The sequence below is a fragment of the Podarcis bocagei genome (genome assembly GCF_964188305.1).
Source record: "Podarcis bocagei genome assembly, chromosome: 15".
NCBI lineage: Eukaryota > Metazoa > Chordata > Lepidosauria > Squamata > Lacertidae > Podarcis > Podarcis bocagei.
The window spans coordinates 36,137,140-36,154,355 of NC_138141.1; the positions used below are offsets into that span (position 1 = coordinate 36,137,140).

A 17,216-nucleotide genomic window follows, 5' to 3' on the forward strand; every position below is an offset into this window, starting at 1 on the left:
ATGCTTTGAAAGGGCTGCCCCCAAAGACCAGGTTTGAGCACAAAGGGTTTTGGTGCCTCCCTGCTCTCATTCTTAGCCCTGTTTCTAGGTCTGAGTTTCACCAAAGTATAGAATACACCAAAAATATAATCAATAAACAACCAATACCCTCTGTGGGCTTATATAGAAATAGAATGCAAAAAATGCTATTGTTATATGAGAAAAAAGGTACAGTCGTACCTTGGAAGTTGAATGGAATCTGTTCCAGAAGTCCGTTCACCTTCCAAAACCGAAGTGTGGCTTCTGATTGGCTGTAGGAAGCTCCTGCAGAAGCTGCAGAAGCCCCATTGGACGTTCGGTTTCCAAAAGAACGTTCGAAAACCAGAACAGTCACTTCTGGGTTTCAATCATTCGGGAAACATTCGAGAACTAGGCTGTTCGAAAACCAAGGTATGACTGTATATATTTGGCAAAACTGGCTAATATAGTTACAGCTCTGCTACATTTGCACCATAGACTTGAAACACTATTATATCACTGTAAACACCGTGGCTTCCCCCTAAAGCATTCTAGGAACTTTACTTTGGTTAAGGCTGCTGTTAGCTGTTAGGAGACTCCTGTTCCCTTCCCAGTGCTACAATTCCCAGAGTTTCCTAAGAAGAGTGATTTGTTGTTAATCCACTCTGGGCATTGTAACCCCTTGAGGGGACATGGGAGTCTCCTAACAACTCTCAGCACCCTTAACAAATTACAGTTCCCATGATTCTTTGGGGGAAGTCATGGCTGTTTAATGTGGTATGATACTGACTGCTTTAAATGTATGGTGTATATGGGGTCTAAAACGCTGGTGAAATGGTTCGGCTGTTCACCTTGTCAACTGAGCTAGCCAGGCTGATATGCTAACAAGCCTCAAAGCTGTAAAGGACTCTTTCTGAAAGGAGGACCATTCATTCCACCACTCATGCTGGTGTGTTCCTTGCCTGCGTCTGTTTTCATCTGTAAGGTAATTCCCTGCTTCCCCCTTTAGAAGCAAGGATCTAATTGTGCAGCTAAAATCTAATCTTTGCCCTTTTCCTAAACTGTCAGCTTGTCATTGCCAGATAGATGACTGAGAATATTGTTAGTAGCAAGGAGAGCATTAGATGAGGTCTGTGGGGGGGCTTCCCCCTCCAGTTCCTTCAGATTTCTTAGAGCGGGAGAGAGAGGTGCATTACAATTCCCGATCTGAGCTGTGGAAGGTTTTAGGTGTCAATGATAAATGGATTTGAAATATGAAAGTGCGTTTTCTTTTTCTTTTTCTGTTCCCCTTGCAATAGCCATTGAACGATGCACCCACCTGGTGTCATTGTAAAACAACAATGCTACGCTCTGCAAATGTCACCTTCTGCTCCAAACTGTGGGTAGGCTTATATGTTAACTTTTCTTTAATGTTGGAAGCCAGCATCTGTTCAAGGTATGCATGAATGTGCCTTAAACTGGATCAAAGAGTTGGTCCATCCGGTGGTGGCTGTAATAAGGTATCTTGCTTCCCTGGTTGGAAGATGGAGAGATACAGGTGGGGACATGGCTGGAATGGAGCCCACTGTAGAAAGCTGTGAGAGTACCATTCATTAGTCCACCTACTTTTGCCTTTCACCCCACCCAGTATTAGCATGTGGCCCTCAGAAAATTTACCACAAGGGACTGTGACACTTAGGCTGGAAAAAGGTCCCCCAACCCTCTTTTATATGGGATTCCTGAAGAGGATTTAAGAGGTCATATAATTTTTGTTGTTGTTGTTTAGTCGTTTAGTTGTGTCTGACTCTTTGTGACCCCATGGACTAGAGCACGCCAGACACTCCTGTTTTCCACTGCCTCCCGCAGTTTCGTCAAATTCATGTTGGTAGTTTCGAGAACATTGTCCAACCATCTCGTTCTCTGTCGTTTCCTTCTCCTTGTGCCCTCAATCTTTCCCAACATCAGGGGCTTTTCCAGGGAGTCTTGTCTTCTCTTCTCATGCAGTGGCCAAAGTATTTGAGCTCAGCTTCAGGATCTGTCCTTCCAGTGAGCACTCAATCTTCTTGCAGTCCATGGGATTCTCAAGAGTCTCCTCCAGCACCATAATTCAAAAGCATCAATTCTTCAGTGATCAGCCTTCTTTATGGTTCATCTCTCACTTCCATACATCACTACTGAGAAAACCATATGGGTTTTTGTATCCATCTATAAATATTTGAAGGCTTGTCCTATAGATGATGAGTCAAACTTAGTTTTCTGTTGCTGCAGAGTTGTGGGCCTCTTTAAAAAGTCAAAGTTTCCCCCAAAGAATTCTGGGAACTATAGTCTGCTAAGGATGCTGAGCAGTTTTTTTTCTGGAAAAGTAAGTGCTGGTACTCATCATGAAGTTTGTTACAGTAAGTGTCACACATTTTGAAAACAAAAAACAAAGGTGCCAGTACTGTGTACCCTTGAGTACGCTCTGGGGAAAAAAGGATTGATGCAGAGAGATTTGAGGTGATCCCTGTTCCCCATTCCCTGAGACGCGGGATTAACAAACAAAGCAAAACACAACCATCCTTTGAAATCTGGACTTCTCTGAATTGTACGATGCAGTTCTCCAACAAAATAAAGTTGCAACAATGTATATATTAGGGTAAACATCTTGGCCCCTCCCAAAGCACATTACTAAGAAATACGCATACAAAAGTGGGCTTATTTGGAGAAATTTGCATCAAAACCCTGATGAATTCTTAGGAGGATTTAAACAAAAGCAACACACAAATTGCTGCAGAAATATGGAGAGGTGGGGGAAATGAGAAACCAAGAGAATCAAAATGGTCAGATCCTTTTATCCCTTATGTAACTGTGCCCATATATCGCCTTGCTGTTGGAGCGAAGTGACTCTTCACAGCTGTGGGTTTTCTCTCTCTCATTGCGCCCCCTCATTCTCATCAACACTTTTTTCCAGAGATGCCTGGCTGCGCGTTCAGGGCTCCCAGCATTTCCTCCAGGAGCCTGGCCGGGTGAACATTCGGAGCTGTTTGCTGAGTGTGTTTATTGCCTCTGCATAATTTATGAGCTGGAGGGTCTTTTCTGACCATCGTTCATCTCTGCCAGGCGCTGGCATGGCAGGCTCTGGAGGACTGAGCTGTAAATTGGATGGCCCGATCACGCTGAGAAAACCGGCAAAGTCCTTGGGTCAGTGTGGGAATTTACTGCCACAAATGGAACTTGTTTTCACACTGAGCCATGTGAGCTGTAGCTTGGTTGGACTTTCCTTGGCAAACCCCTATGGCTTGGCGAAGCCATGAAGCTGTCAGTCAACAGGCAAGACGAGAGGCTGGATATTCTCTCCTCTTTTGCTCTCCTCCTTTTTTTTTAATCGGCTTGGCACCTGTACTGCTTCCATAATGGATATCAGTCGGTCTCGGTCTTTCACCATATGCTTAGCTCTAGAGACAAGGTGCTGCTGGGTATAGCGGTAATGATTTGATGGAGGAATTAAGTGGACCTTGAAATTAGAACTGGACTGTCAGAAGAGGCAGGGAAGTTTAATACATTGGCAATGGAAATGATGGTTCCCGGGGATTGCATTGCTGCTAGCGCACTCTCTGCAGCATCACCGCAGTGCAGGAAAACATTGTCTTGGAAAATTCAGATGGTGTTGATTAGTTTCACAGTGAGATGTAATGAGTTGTGGGATGGGCAGGTGGCAGAAGAGAGAGCGAGAGATGCTCTCTTTCCCCAAGTAAGCCTACTATGCTCAATGCACAAACACATAAATGGGAATGAAATGATACACCAACATGATGCGACTGGTATAACTCTTTGACGGACCCTAGCTCAGTAGCAGAATACGTGCTGTGCAAGCAGAAGTTTCCTGGTTCAATCCCTGGGAGGGGAGGGCTGGGGAAGTCTGAACCACAGTTAGTGTAGACTAAGGGTGCGGGGAACGTGTGCTCCCTCCATGTTGTTGAACACCAGCCCCCACCAGCCACAGTCAGCATGGCCAATGGTCAGTGCTGGTGGAAGATGGAATCCAACAACATCTCGGTGGCTACAGGTTCCCTATCCCTGTTGTAAACAATATTTGTCTGGATGGATTACGAATTCAGTGTGGTATAAGACAGCTTCCTTTGTCCCTATGACTGCTGACTTTTGCATTGGGCCAAAGCTTATCTTTCACCTTAACATAAATACTAATGTATCCATACATGATTCTGGTTGTAATCCTAAACACATTTCATGTGGAGTAAGCCCCATTCAGCACAGTGGGACGTGTGAGGATCACGCTGCACGTTGATCTATCAGTATCGGGCCAGTAACCAGGAATTGTGTGGTGCAGAGCGCCTAAGAGACCAGTGAATCAACCAGAAAGCCACCAAATAATTAGACTTATATGTCATGTAATTGCACTATTCCAGGTAATGAAGCCTTCACTTTTAAAACAGGGGTGGGGGAACTGTCACTCTCCAGATGCAGTTGCATTCCAGCTCCCATCAGCCCCGGTCAACATGGTCAATAATCAGGGAAGATGTAAGTTGAAGTCCCAATAAGTTTGGATGGTCATAGTTAGCCACCCTTTAATGTGTGTGTGTGTGTTGGCCTTTGCAGTGGTTGTTGTTACAGATGCAGTGGGCAGAGCAAGTTATCATTTAGCAGGTGCAAATTACTATTTGCAAGCAGTTGGGAAGCATGCAATCGCCACATTTCTCTTTATAGCTCCACAAGTACAAGGACTAGGCTTGCTTTAGGAAAGAGAGTGAGAGAGCTGAGCCATTGGGGATGGTCCTGGAATATCACTGCATGGTGGGCAGAGGTCAGGCCCTGTAGATGCAGCCCTGATGAGCATTTGTTAATACAGTGGTGCCTCGCAAGACGAAATTAATTCGTTCCGCGAGTTTTTCCGTCTAGCGAATTTTTCGTCTTGCGAAGCATGGTGTCGGAAAAGTTTTGGAAAAGCTTCAAAAATCACCAAAAACCTCAAAAAAGGCTACCACACCGCGTTCTATGAGTTGCGCCTCGAAGTCAAGTCGCAACTGTATTAACGGTGTTAAGAAAAAGGAAACAAACTTGCAAGACGTTTTCGTCTTGCGAAGCAAGCCCATAGGGAAATTCGTCTTGCGAAGCAGCTCAAAAAACGCAAAACCCTTTCGTCTAGTGAGTTTTCCGTCTTGCGAGGCATTCGTCTTGCGGGGCACCACTGTATATATTACATGAAAAGTTCATTTGAACCATTCTTGTTCCTTTCCCATGAATATGTGAAAGTTGTGAATGTATGTTCTAGCCGACCTAGATTACGTTTATGCAAAGATTGGAGTGCCCTTCATATGTTGCATTAGGTGACTGGGAACAAAGAGGCAAAACACCATGTAAATACTCTTTACGTGCAAAGGAGATGATCTACTATTATAGTCTGCTTTCCTGAAGAACCCACATGGCTGGAGTCTCATACTTGCCGCAATATGGCAGCCACTTCCTAGAATTGTTGTTATTTTCTAGCCCACTTTTCATGGTCTCTGCAATGCGTGGGCCCAGATACTTTTTTCAGCCCTGTGGAAAAGCTTCATATGTATTTTCAGAACTCTCTAGACCTTGGAATTAACATACAATTTTTTGTGCATTCTTCTTCTTCTTCTTTTTATAAAACCCCCCACAACCCTAATGTTTTCCTTTTCCTTTCTATTACAGTGTGACAGCGATAGTGATCAAGAAGAAAAGGTAAAGACAGACTTTCAGTGCATGCTCCTGAATGTTGTTTCTGATGTGTTTCAGGATCTGTTTCCATCTTCTCTCTAGCTAATGAGGAAGCACACTTTGATATGGTCTACACGTTATGGCTGCATTCAGATGTCACTTCATCCTGCCTTCCCATAGTTTTTCTTACTCATTTCCATATAGATTATTTCCAGAAAACACAATATTTGGAACCCTGAAAACCCAGACAGTCCTTGGAGTTTTGCTCTGTGCTTTCCCCATGGTTTCCATGGATCACACCACCATGACTCAGAGGGCAAAAAATTGGAGCAGTATCCTGGCATACAGTTCTTTCCCACTGTGGTGGCATAGTGTTCAAAAAGCCACGGTTCCGTAATGCAACAGGTACTGCAGTGTAAAAGGAACATTAAAATTCAGGTCAGAAGCATTAGCATTAAAAGCAGGAAAACAAATGCAATCAATCCCTTGTCCCCAAATTATTATTATTGTCTGAATGCTGCCTATATTTGATGTGCTCGATCCATCATGCCTTTTTTAAAAATGTTCCACACAAGGATTATGTCCTGTGGTTGGTCAAGGCACAGAGGCAGATCATTCACTCGTCTACCATACCCTACTGGACCCTTAATCTTCTTCCTACAAGGGCCTCCGACAATTTTGGAGTCAGACATCCTTTCTTCTTTGCTGAGTCTGTACAGATTTATCAACCATTATTTGAGAAAGATCCCTGTGTGCATCTTAGGAGGTGATGATAACAGAGCCTGACAAGTTCATTTTAAAAGGGAACTAGTTCTACTTTAAGTTCAGCCTGTCCAAAAGGGAACTAATTCCAGGTTATGTTCATCCCTTTACAAAATAAACTAGTTCTTCACAGTTCAATTCAAGTTCATCAAAATGATCCTCAGAAAATTATTGCAGCATTTAGAATTCTGCCTGTTGCTGTTCTGAAGTATAAAATATACTTAAGATTCTTGGAAAACAGCGACACACACACACACACACACACACACACGAGTGGACAATAAATTTGCTGAATTTATTTCCCCCCAACAATTATGATCTTTAAGCACAAATTCCCAAAGGGTTTGAAGAGGAAAAGGCACATGTAAGAGAGTGAACTTCAAGGTGAACTAGAAATTATTCAAGATTTTGCCCCCGAAATGAACTTCTTTTAGTTGACAGGACAGGAACTACATTCAGGTGTAATTCAGAGATTTTTGAACTAATTCAGTTAACTTTGTTGAACCAAACCAGTTCATTCCAAGGCACTAAGTGAAAGTAGATTCAACATGCAGTTATGGACTAATGGCAAAATATTATGAGTTGGGTTTTTGTTTTTGTTTTTGGGGAAAATCATTCAAGTTCAGATCCAAGTATCATAGCTGTTCTTGCAAAAGCTGTAACTTTTAATTTCTACAGTGATTTGGAAGATGTCTGTCTGTCCATCTGTCTTTAAATGATCATATCATAAGAGAAATTAAGATAATTTCCTAGTAGATGAATTTCATTTCATTTTACGCTCATGCCATCCTGACGTATATTTTTTGTTTTACCTAATCCTAAAATAACATCTAAGAAAAAGTAGCTATAGTCAACTACTGAATGTGCTCCACAGTTCCTACTGTACTAATTTTTATTACTGTTGTTTGAAAGATTGACACCTGTCCTTTCAACATCATCGTGTAGCTAGTTATTGATGTCTGAACAAAAGGACAGGAAGTCTTCCTACTAGCATATTTAATTTTTAAAAAATACATGGGAATATATTGCATCTTGAGATATATTGACTGCATGCAATAGGAATGATACACTGTGTGAGAACATTTCATAATCAGATGTCGTTTGTGAAACCATTGGTCATCAGGGGCTGATCAATGACTACCTATGAACTATTTAGGTAGGTGAAATATGAGTACAACAATAACCTCCTCTACCTCTATTGGTTTTGGGGTGGTGTAAACAGTCATAAAGAATGGAAGATGTTCTCTCAAACCTGTTGCATTATTGAAATGTCAGTTAACAAGACACACATATGATAACTTCCATGGCAATATTTGTTGGCACAATGATTTCTTCAATGAAAGCAACTGCATCTGATCAGCTTGGGATGGAAAGTGATGCATTTTTGTTAGGTTATCTATGGTTTGTATCCACAGTTCTTACCAACAAATTCTTGTTATTCCACTTTTTACTCATCAGGATTCTGCTATTGGTTGGTTGAACTTTTAAGTCACTCATGATCAAATTATACCACAATGGCTTTTGTTCAATAACTGCTCCATACTGTTTGTTTTTGTGTCTGTTTTAAGGACCTTCCAGACTGCAACATTATTATAACCACCATGGTGATGTGGTCTTGCATGTAGACTATTATCCCAGCTGCAATAATTTAAGGCAATTGGATTTAGGGAGGGAAGATAGTGGAGAAAAATACAAAGTATTATATAAGTCTCCGACTTTTCACCATCGAGGTCTCAAAGGACCTTGCAGGGATTAAGAAATACAGTATTTCTGGCATCCATCTTGTCTCAAGAAACAATGGATTGTGTGCCTGGGGGTGAAGTCAAGCTGCTGTGTTAGCACCAAAGTGACCTCCCCAGGGTGCAAGCCTGGGTAATGTGTATGAAGGTTCTGGACTACCCAGACGAAATAACCCCACTCTTGGTCTCATTGGTGTGGTCCAAAGGAAAGCAGAGCAATATGTTTGATACCAGCTTGGCTGCAGGTCTTGCTTGAAGAAGGCATTCAAGGCACCATCCAACCATCTTAGAGACTCCACTATGGATTTGTGTAGGGTTGATATCCTGCAGGGCAGTGGAGGTTTAAGATCAGAGCTATCCTTCTCCTAGATGGGCTCCCTTCCCAGGTTGACGAGCCCCATCTGGCCCTCACTTACCTCTACAGCACAGGCAGAAACCACCTTATTGACCGTTAGGCCCATTATTGGTCTCTACCACTCAGCCTGCCGGAGCCTGTCTTCACATGCACTGGGTCGCACTGGGCATGGAGCCTGGGGGGTGCTGCAGGGGGCACCACAGCTATGATGTAGAATGGAAGGCGAGAGGTGGAGGTGTGCTGAATTTTAGTATCACAAAGGGTGCAGCTAAAATTTGAGACCCCAAGGTCTGCCACTGACGTAGATCAGGAATTATATCAGAGCACGAAGGTACAAGGCTTACTGGTTCGAAGCTATGACCTACTCTCAGCTCCCGAGTTTGGCCTTTAGACTGACTTGCTCTTTTAGACTGACTTCTGGTTTTACTATTGCCCCCTGATTCATTTGAGATTGCTGTCCCTGATGACAAGAACCTTTTCAGTTGTGGGTCTGTGGAATGCTCTCCCCAGTGAGTCCCACCTTGCACCTTCATTGATTTCTTTTTTTGGTTTCATTATTTGTTGAGATTTACCTTTTCTCCTAGGCTTTCGTTGGACTGAGCTGATTTCGTTCTGTGGCTAGTGTGTTGCCAAAGCTTTCTGCTGCTCCCCCCCTTTTTAAAGGGTGTGTTTATGAATTGCAGGTGCTTGTATGAAAATGTTGGTTTGTTTCAATGGTAAACAGCGACTAACAAATCCGATGAATAAAAATAATTTCTAAAGCCGAGAGAGAATTCAGAGGGGTTTTGGCTCAGACCATAAGAAAATGCTTGTTGCTTCTGAACAGGATTGGGGCTTAATTTTTGTGAATGCACCCTCCTCAATCTAGAACACAGCCACATAGCTGACACATTTTTTATGATAAGACAATGAGATGTTTGTGTGGGGGGGAGGATGATTTCATTTTGTTCTGCATACTGGTTTTGACTCAATGGTTGCAAAGTCATTCTACATCTTTTAAAAAACAAGCTCCCTTATCCAATGAGGTTGTGGGTGCAGAAGTGTTGTATATAGGCAGATATAGTCTGTTGTGGTTGCCCGTTGCAGGGATATGGGGCTTGGTATATTCATTGTGAATTCAGCGTACGTTGCCTTTGAGAGAGAGAGAGCGAAGTGACACATCATCATTTGAATGGGTCAAGCATATTCAGATGAAGACGAATGGCGCTTATTTGATTTCTTTAAATCGGAAATGAAAAAAGTGCTCCCTGGAGAAATCATGTTCTCCCTGACTTAGACGATAGACCGAGGCAAGGCCTGCAGATAAGAACAGGCATTTGTCTTTTTTTTTTTTTAAAGAATCTCTGAAGGACGGTCGAGACTGTCAGCTCGCTGACATGTGCATTATCCATGTCATTTTAAACAAAGTGACCTGGAGAAAAGAGCACTCTGGCGTGACATGATAATGGTCTGTTGGATGACAGGTAAAGTACACGCCATAAAGAGAGGCTGTGTGTTATTCCTTTGTTTAACTGACAAGTCGGAGTTTCCTTTCATTCAGACGGGCGGCGATCTCTCAGATCTTCCTTCTTCGGGGTGGGGGTTTGGGGTAGCATCAGAAAATGACAGGAGTTGTTAGCAATAACAATAAAAGGGGGGGATCCTTTAATACATGACATGGGCAGGTACCAGAGGCTGCCCTGAGCAGACTGTGGTTGAGGGACCAGGGGATCAGAAAGGTCCATTGCCAAGCCTTCCAACAGTACACCTGGGCCCCTGACCCCTATCCTGACCACCTGTGTTGCCATCAGAGATGCTGCCCAGCCTAGCCATTGTGGCTGGCTCCTTTGCCACCAGTTGCTCACTGCCTCTCACTCCTCCCCCAGGCATGAGTACCACTTGCTATGTGCACGGAGCTATTGCCATGTCAGATTGCCCAAGATGCAATGTCTGACCATGCTGAGAAATAATGCGAGGACAGGTGGTGGGGAGCACACAGGAAACTACCGTATACTACATTGATTCGTCTAGCTCAGCCTTGCCTACGCTGACTATCAGTGCCTCTCTCCAGGATTATGGTGAAGGAGTCTCTCGCAGCCCTACCTGGAGATGTTGGGGATGGAGCCTGGGACCTCCTGCATGCAAAACATCAGTTCTGCCAAAGTGTTGTGGCTACTTCCTGCCATTGGTCCCTCATCTCCTGAGTGGTCATTACCAGGGCTCCCTGTGGTCCAGCCTCTTGTTTGGTGTTTCTTGCCTTTATTTGGGAGAACTGTATGGAGAGGACTACTGGTGCAAGGATGGGGATAAAATTCAAGGCCAGCATAGCAGTGTTAACGAGGTTCTGCTCTTGATACTGGATGGGGTAAAGAGACAGAGGGGGTATGTGGGGCTCATGGGCTTGAACAACCGCTCCGTAGCTTTTATACGCATCACATTCTCTCCAGAGGTGGTGGTACATTCTGTTTCCTGACATATTTTCCCCTTAGCAACTCATTGTCATAGGTATCGGTAACACAAGCCCCACTCTCCCCTCCCTCCCCACAATTCAGGCACACACTGTTCCCTCCCCCCCTTCTCTCCCTTTCTTTTCTTTTCTTTTCTTTTCTTTCTTTCTTCCTTTCTTTTTTTTTTTTGGTGCCCATTTTGTGTCGAAAATTTGTATTTACTTTGGGAATGTAATTTGTTCCTCATGGATAATATGACCCTTAGCGGCGCTGGATCATGGGTTAGTTGAAGTGATATTTTCCGCTAATGGTAGTCGTACATCATTGCTGTCAGCTCGGGTTAGGAGGAAAGCACATTACAGCTCCATTTTACCTCTGCAGGCATCGGGGATTATTTGCCATGAGTGAGTGTGACATGACCGCACTACAGAGTGCATTAAAATTTTACTAGCTTCTCCAGCAAGTTCCCCGACTCCTGCCGGCGCTTCAGGCAGGCATGCTGACGGATACCTCCGAGGGCCTAACTGCCCACACCAAGGAGACTCAATGTCAGCGGGAAAAACAGGCTCTGCTCCTTTCCCCCCTCTCCTTGTCATTTTTACCCCTTCGGTGGCAAGGCCCTCCTCTGATGTTAGGCTAAACTGTCATGGAAGGCAGGCTGTGGCAGGAGCGTCTCGTATCCATTCAGATGCAAGCACTGATCTCTTCCCAAGTGAGGAAAGGCAAGTTATTGGGCAGAGACTGAATACAAGGCAAGGCAAATCGAAGCAAGTCCTTGCTATGAGAGTAGCATGTGGTAGAAGGGGCATCCAGTATTGCATGGGAAGACTATCTCTCCACCTGTCGGCTTTCAAGTCTCTCTTTTAAGGTGCTGATCATGGCAAGCAATGAATGCACACTCCATTCACCTCCGCAGGCAATCATAGGATGGGAGAGTTCAAATGTACTGGAAGGGTCACCTAGTTCAACCCCCTGCAATGCAGGAACCCCTTCTAAATAATCGCTGACAGATGGCCACCAAACCTCTGCTTCTGTTTCAGCATGCAATTCTCTGGCCTCTCTGAATTGTTATCCTGAATTGTTATCCTAGGCACTGCTACTGCCTAGTTCTACACTTCCTCCATTTAAATGGACTGGGACATTGTTGTTATTGTTTAGTCATTTAGTTGTGTCCGACTCTTCGTGACCCCATGGACCAGAGCACGCCAGGCACTCCTGTCTTCCACTGCCTCCCGCAGTTTGGTCAAACTCATGCTGGTAGCTTCAAGAACACTGTCCAACCATCTCATCCTCTGTCATCCCCTTCTCCTTGTGCCCTCCATCTTTTCCAGCATCAGGGTCTTTTCCAGGGAGTCTTCTCTTCTCATGAGGTGGCCAAAGTATTGGAGCCTCAGCTTCAGGATCTGTCCTTCCAGTGAGCACTCAGGGCTGATTTCCTTAAGAATGGAGAGGTTTGATCTTCTTGTAGTCTCAAGAGTCTCCTCCAGCACCATAATTCAAAAGCATCAATTTTTCGGCGATCAGCCTTCTTTATGGTCCAGTTCTCACTTCCATACATCACTACTGGGAAAACACATCACTACTGGGAAAACGTTGTCTTTGTCCATGGAGTTTTCTTGGCAGGGATACTGGAGTGGCTTGCCGGTTCCTGCTCCAGGTGGATCACTTTTGGTCAAAACTCTCCACTATGACCTGTCCACCTTGGGTGGCCCTGCACGGCATAGCTCATAGCTTCTCTGAGTTATTCAAGCCCCTTCGCCACGGCAAGGCAGTGATCCATGATACAACATACATGTATCCATTCCGCTTGATGGTAAATGATGTCACAAATCACTACGACACATCCTGCTTTGGATACCTCCTTCATTTCATTCTCCATCTCAGTACAGTAGTACCTCATTTCTCGAATGTAATCCACATTTGGGTTCTGAAAAATATTTTAAAACAGAAGCAGTTACTTCTGGGTTTTCGGCGTTCGAGAACGGAAATGTACAACAACAGAGGTACCTCGGCTCCAGAACGCCTTGGGAGTCGGACATTCCAGCTCCCGAATGATCAAAAAACAGAAGTGAGTGTTCTGGTTTTTGAACTTTTTTGGAGGAAGCTGAATGTCCAGCATGGCTTCCAGTATTGTTTATGGTGCGCCTGCGCAATCGGGAACCAATCAGAAGGTGCACCTTGGTTTCCGAATTTTTCAGAAGTCAAATGGATTTCCAGAACGGATTCCGTTCGACTTCCGAGGTACGCCATATTGGACCTTTGGGGCATGGGTAGTGAAAGTACATCTCCAGGACTGAATTAATTTTGGGGCCTGTTTCAACTACCAGTAATGACTCTGTTTCAGTACAGAAGTCTGATTCCTTTTGGTTTTCTAACTTGTTTTACTTCTCTTCAACGCTATCCTCAAGACATCCTCCCTGTCCTTCTTATACAGTTGGAGTGACTAATCCTTAAAAGTCTTAAGGGGTCCTATATATGACAGCCCCCCCCGCAAATATTCTACTGAATGTGCACACATTTTCCCAGACAGTGGCATAGTGCAGAGAGCACCCAGCCACTTCTGTCACTGGGCTCCATTGAAATTGGCTTCACGAGTGTGAACCAGGAAGTGACCTCTACAGACAATGGAATGACTTTTCTGTTCTTATCTCTGCAACTGTGATCTCCTGGGTGACGCGGGCACTGTTAGGCAGTTAAACACACATACATACTCTGTCCATTTCCTCCCCACCCCACCTCTCCACGTGGCCCTGGGCACTGGCAACTCCTGCTATGCCACTGTTGCCAGGCATATTTACTCACCATGCTTAAGTCATTCCAAGAGTCTACCCATGGCTTCCATCCCACCCTCCAGCTGCCTCTGTAAGCTTAGGCTGAAAAGGACTTCCTTAGCCCTGGTTAAATAAGGATTCCTGGATTATCACCAGAGGAGAATAGTAAGCTTTCTCTCCCTCACTGCAGATCAGAAATATTTGACTCTGTGATTAAGCACAGTTATGTGCACTTAGAACAATTCAGAAGGAAAAAAAGGTTAAAGATAAAAAAGGTTAAAGATTATAATCAGAACTTTGGTTTTGTTTTTCTTAGCATGGGAAAGAATTGAGGGTTTGGGGAGACTGCAGAGATTGTCTAAGAACCTGGCCAAAATGTTCAGGTTATTGAGATTCTTTGCTCTTGTTCAACAGCATTCATAAACAACTCAATATTTTGAAAGTCTCTAAGCAGTATGCAACATAAACACGATTAAATGATGAAAACAAAAATACAGCATAAAACCCCTAGAACTGTAGTGTGGAATCACATGAAAACAAGAATTCAAACAAATAAAAGCAGAATCTAATCTTATGGCTCAGGGAAAACCTGGGCAGAAAGTTACAAGACATCAGAAGCAGCTGATGGTTGGAAAAATTGGAGAAGACATTGGAGGCCACATGGTCCAGCTCTCTGATCAGTGCATGATCTTCAATGTAGGATGTCTCAGCTAGCACCAAGACATATGGCAGGATTTTTATTGTTCTTTATTGATGAATTAATTGGCACAAGTGATAAATGGCAAAGCACATCTCCAATTAGCTGTCTAAGCAAATCACTGCTAAGATTATCACTGCTGATAATCTGTGCCATGCAGGGAAAGTTGGAGCACCAGAGAATTCCCTCTAACTAACCACTTTGCTGAAACATTAAAGTAGATGTTGACTCCTCAAAGGAGGCTGCTGTAACTGTACCTCCTCAAATTCCTCATTGAGCATGGAGATAGTTTGTGGAGAGTTCAGGGGGCTCTAGGAGGCAAGGTCTCAGGCAGCGTCTAATCCAAGAGCTCTACAGGTTCCAAGAATCCAGGGACCCCCTGGAGTAGGGTGCATCATTTTAGGGTGTGTATGAAACTTAATTCTTCCATGTTTCTTCAGTGAAAGGTCTTAAAAATATGTTTTGGGGTATGAGGAATTCAAACCTGCTATTAAGTTTTGTGATTGGGCAACATTTAGCTCGGTAGGCCTATGTTTGATGAAGAAGCACATGAATTGCTTTCAGAAAACCAATGAATTTTAATTTTACCTTCTGAAAATGTCAGGTAATGCTAAGTAATGATAATATATATAACTGAAAGTACTTGGCAATCATTTTTAATGATTTCTGAGCAATTCTACACACATTTTACTTACCAAGCAAAACTAAATTATATTAATCTAACCAAAATACCTTTTGAATTCCCAGGTCATGCTACAATGTGTTTTTTTAGTGCCTCTCGTTTTTGGAAGTTGGAAGTTGAAAAATTCAACATGCCGCAGCCATAGAGGCTCTTCCCTCAACTCCTGAACCTGCACCCTTTTCCCTAGCTCTTGCTATATTCATTCATTCATTCTTTCAGAGTGGTTTCCCCAGCCACTCTGGGCGGCTTCCAACAGAACGCTAAAATACAATAACCTGCTGACCTGCACCCAGCTCCTGATCCCCTACTTCTGTCTCTGCTGAGAGCAACCTCTCAGATACAGCTGGTCTCAGTGAAGGAATTGCAGACAAAGGAAGATTTCTCTCCATTGGTAGTACTGAACCCCACAAGTCACTGGTCCTTCCCCTGAGTCATTCTCCTCACCCTCCCATTCCAGCACATCTCCAGCTGCACTCTCTGCCTCATCCCCTCTCTCCTCAACCCCTTCATCCTCCGACTCCTGCCAGTCCCTGACAGGATGTAGCTATGGTATCTCTGCCATGGCTGCACAGTCATCAATCTTTCTCCATTATTTTGGAGCCATGCTACCTATCCAAGAACCTTTCACCATACTTGGGACCAGCAATTTTCAACTGCAATTTCATTTCTAGAAATTGGAGATCACAGAAGGTTTGCTGCATCCCTAGATTTACATACCCTTCAACCTTTCTCCAGTGAAAAGAGGGACATCCCATTCCATAATGATCATTTTCCTATTTATACCCCACACATCTTACTGGGTTGCCCCAGCCACTCTGGGCAGCTTCCAACATATATAAAAAACATAACAAAACATTACACATTGAAAAAACTTCCCTATACAGGATTGCCTTCAGATGGCTCGGGAGATCGGATAACTCCAAACCTTCCAACATTTCTCCAATGAAAATAGGGACAACCTAAGGAAAAGCGGGACATTTCGGGATCAAATCAGAAACCGGGACGGCTTCTCTAAATCAGGGACGTTGCTGGAAAATAGACACTAGGAGGGTATGGATTTTGATGGCATCTTTTCTTAGTTTATATGGTTCCAGGTGCATGGCTTCCAGACATCAATGTCTGCTGCAGCCTGTATCTTTTGATGTTGATGAGGATGCACATAAAACAAGGAGGTTTTGTGAATTAGGCCTCGTGGACCACATTCAAGGCAGTTGCTCTTCCATAACAGCAGCAGCCTAATTGGGTTGGCTTATTACAGTAGTTGGAGCAATTGGGCCACATAGAGATGGTGTTCTTTTTCTAAGGTATCATTTTTAGAATCTAGTTGCATTAGATTCACTGATAAGTGATTTTATCCTACGACTTATCCATTCTGTCAGTTCTCCTGCAGGCAGGGAAGCTGGATAGCTCTGTGGTTAATGTATAGTTGTGACTCTATTTCTTAGCTGCAAACCAGTTTCAGGTGCTGGGAGGGTATCGTGTATCCGTGACATATGTAGCAGTTCGCTCATCAGCTGGGGATTTGGGGCAGCATCACGGTAGGTACCACTTAACCTTGCCAGCTAGAATTTGAGGCCTTTTCAAAAGGGGATTTCTGAGAAGCTGGGTCCCAGAAAACAGAATAATGGGAACATATAGAAGAGAGAATCTAAGGGAAGGGCAGATGGAATAGGAGGTGTCAATGCCAGGTCAGATCAATGGGCAAATCTGAATCTCTGTCCTCGTTTTGGATCTCTAAATCAGCCAGTCCTGTTTCTGATTTGGATAGGAGTACATTAAGAGTTCCCTATAGTATCTGTTTCCCTCCTTGCAATTCCAAATAATGTACAGAGCATACACAAATTGCCCTCAACTTCCATTTGCATCTAGGGCTAGGAGAGAAACTCCATTAAGTTCACATTGAGATTACCTATTTCCTACTTCCCGAAAGAAACAGAAATGCGGCTATTCTTCAAAATCTGCACTACTCTGAAATTTTGTCAATGCAATCCTCCAGTCAAGTAATGCATACAAAAATTTTCATGCTAGGGTAAAGTGGGTGTGCAAGTGCACACATTTGTGAAAACAGCATACCAAAAAATGCCTTGTATTCCTTCAAATGTTTTCTTTCTTTCTTTTTAACATTAATA

The 17,216-nt window shown here is 43.7% G+C and overlaps 1 protein-coding gene and 1 long non-coding RNA gene across 11 annotated transcripts in view; one reads left to right on the forward strand and one right to left on the reverse strand.

Moving 5' to 3' along the window:
* Positions 1-17,216, forward strand: part of AUTS2 (activator of transcription and developmental regulator AUTS2) — a 712,323-nt gene that overhangs the window by 471,904 nt on the left and 223,203 nt on the right. For all 10 annotated transcript variants that reach the window (XM_081172863.1, XM_081172870.1, XM_081172868.1 and 7 more), the window contains one exon: positions 5,650-5,679. In XM_081172863.1, coding sequence (XP_081028989.1) covers positions 5,650-5,679 — 30 coding nt within the window. The remainder of the gene's footprint in view (positions 1-5,649; positions 5,680-17,216) is intronic.
* LOC308574911 overlaps positions 1-17,216 on the reverse strand; it is a 33,461-nt gene that overhangs the window by 13,452 nt on the left and 2,793 nt on the right. The gene's annotated exons all lie outside the window — the stretch shown is intronic.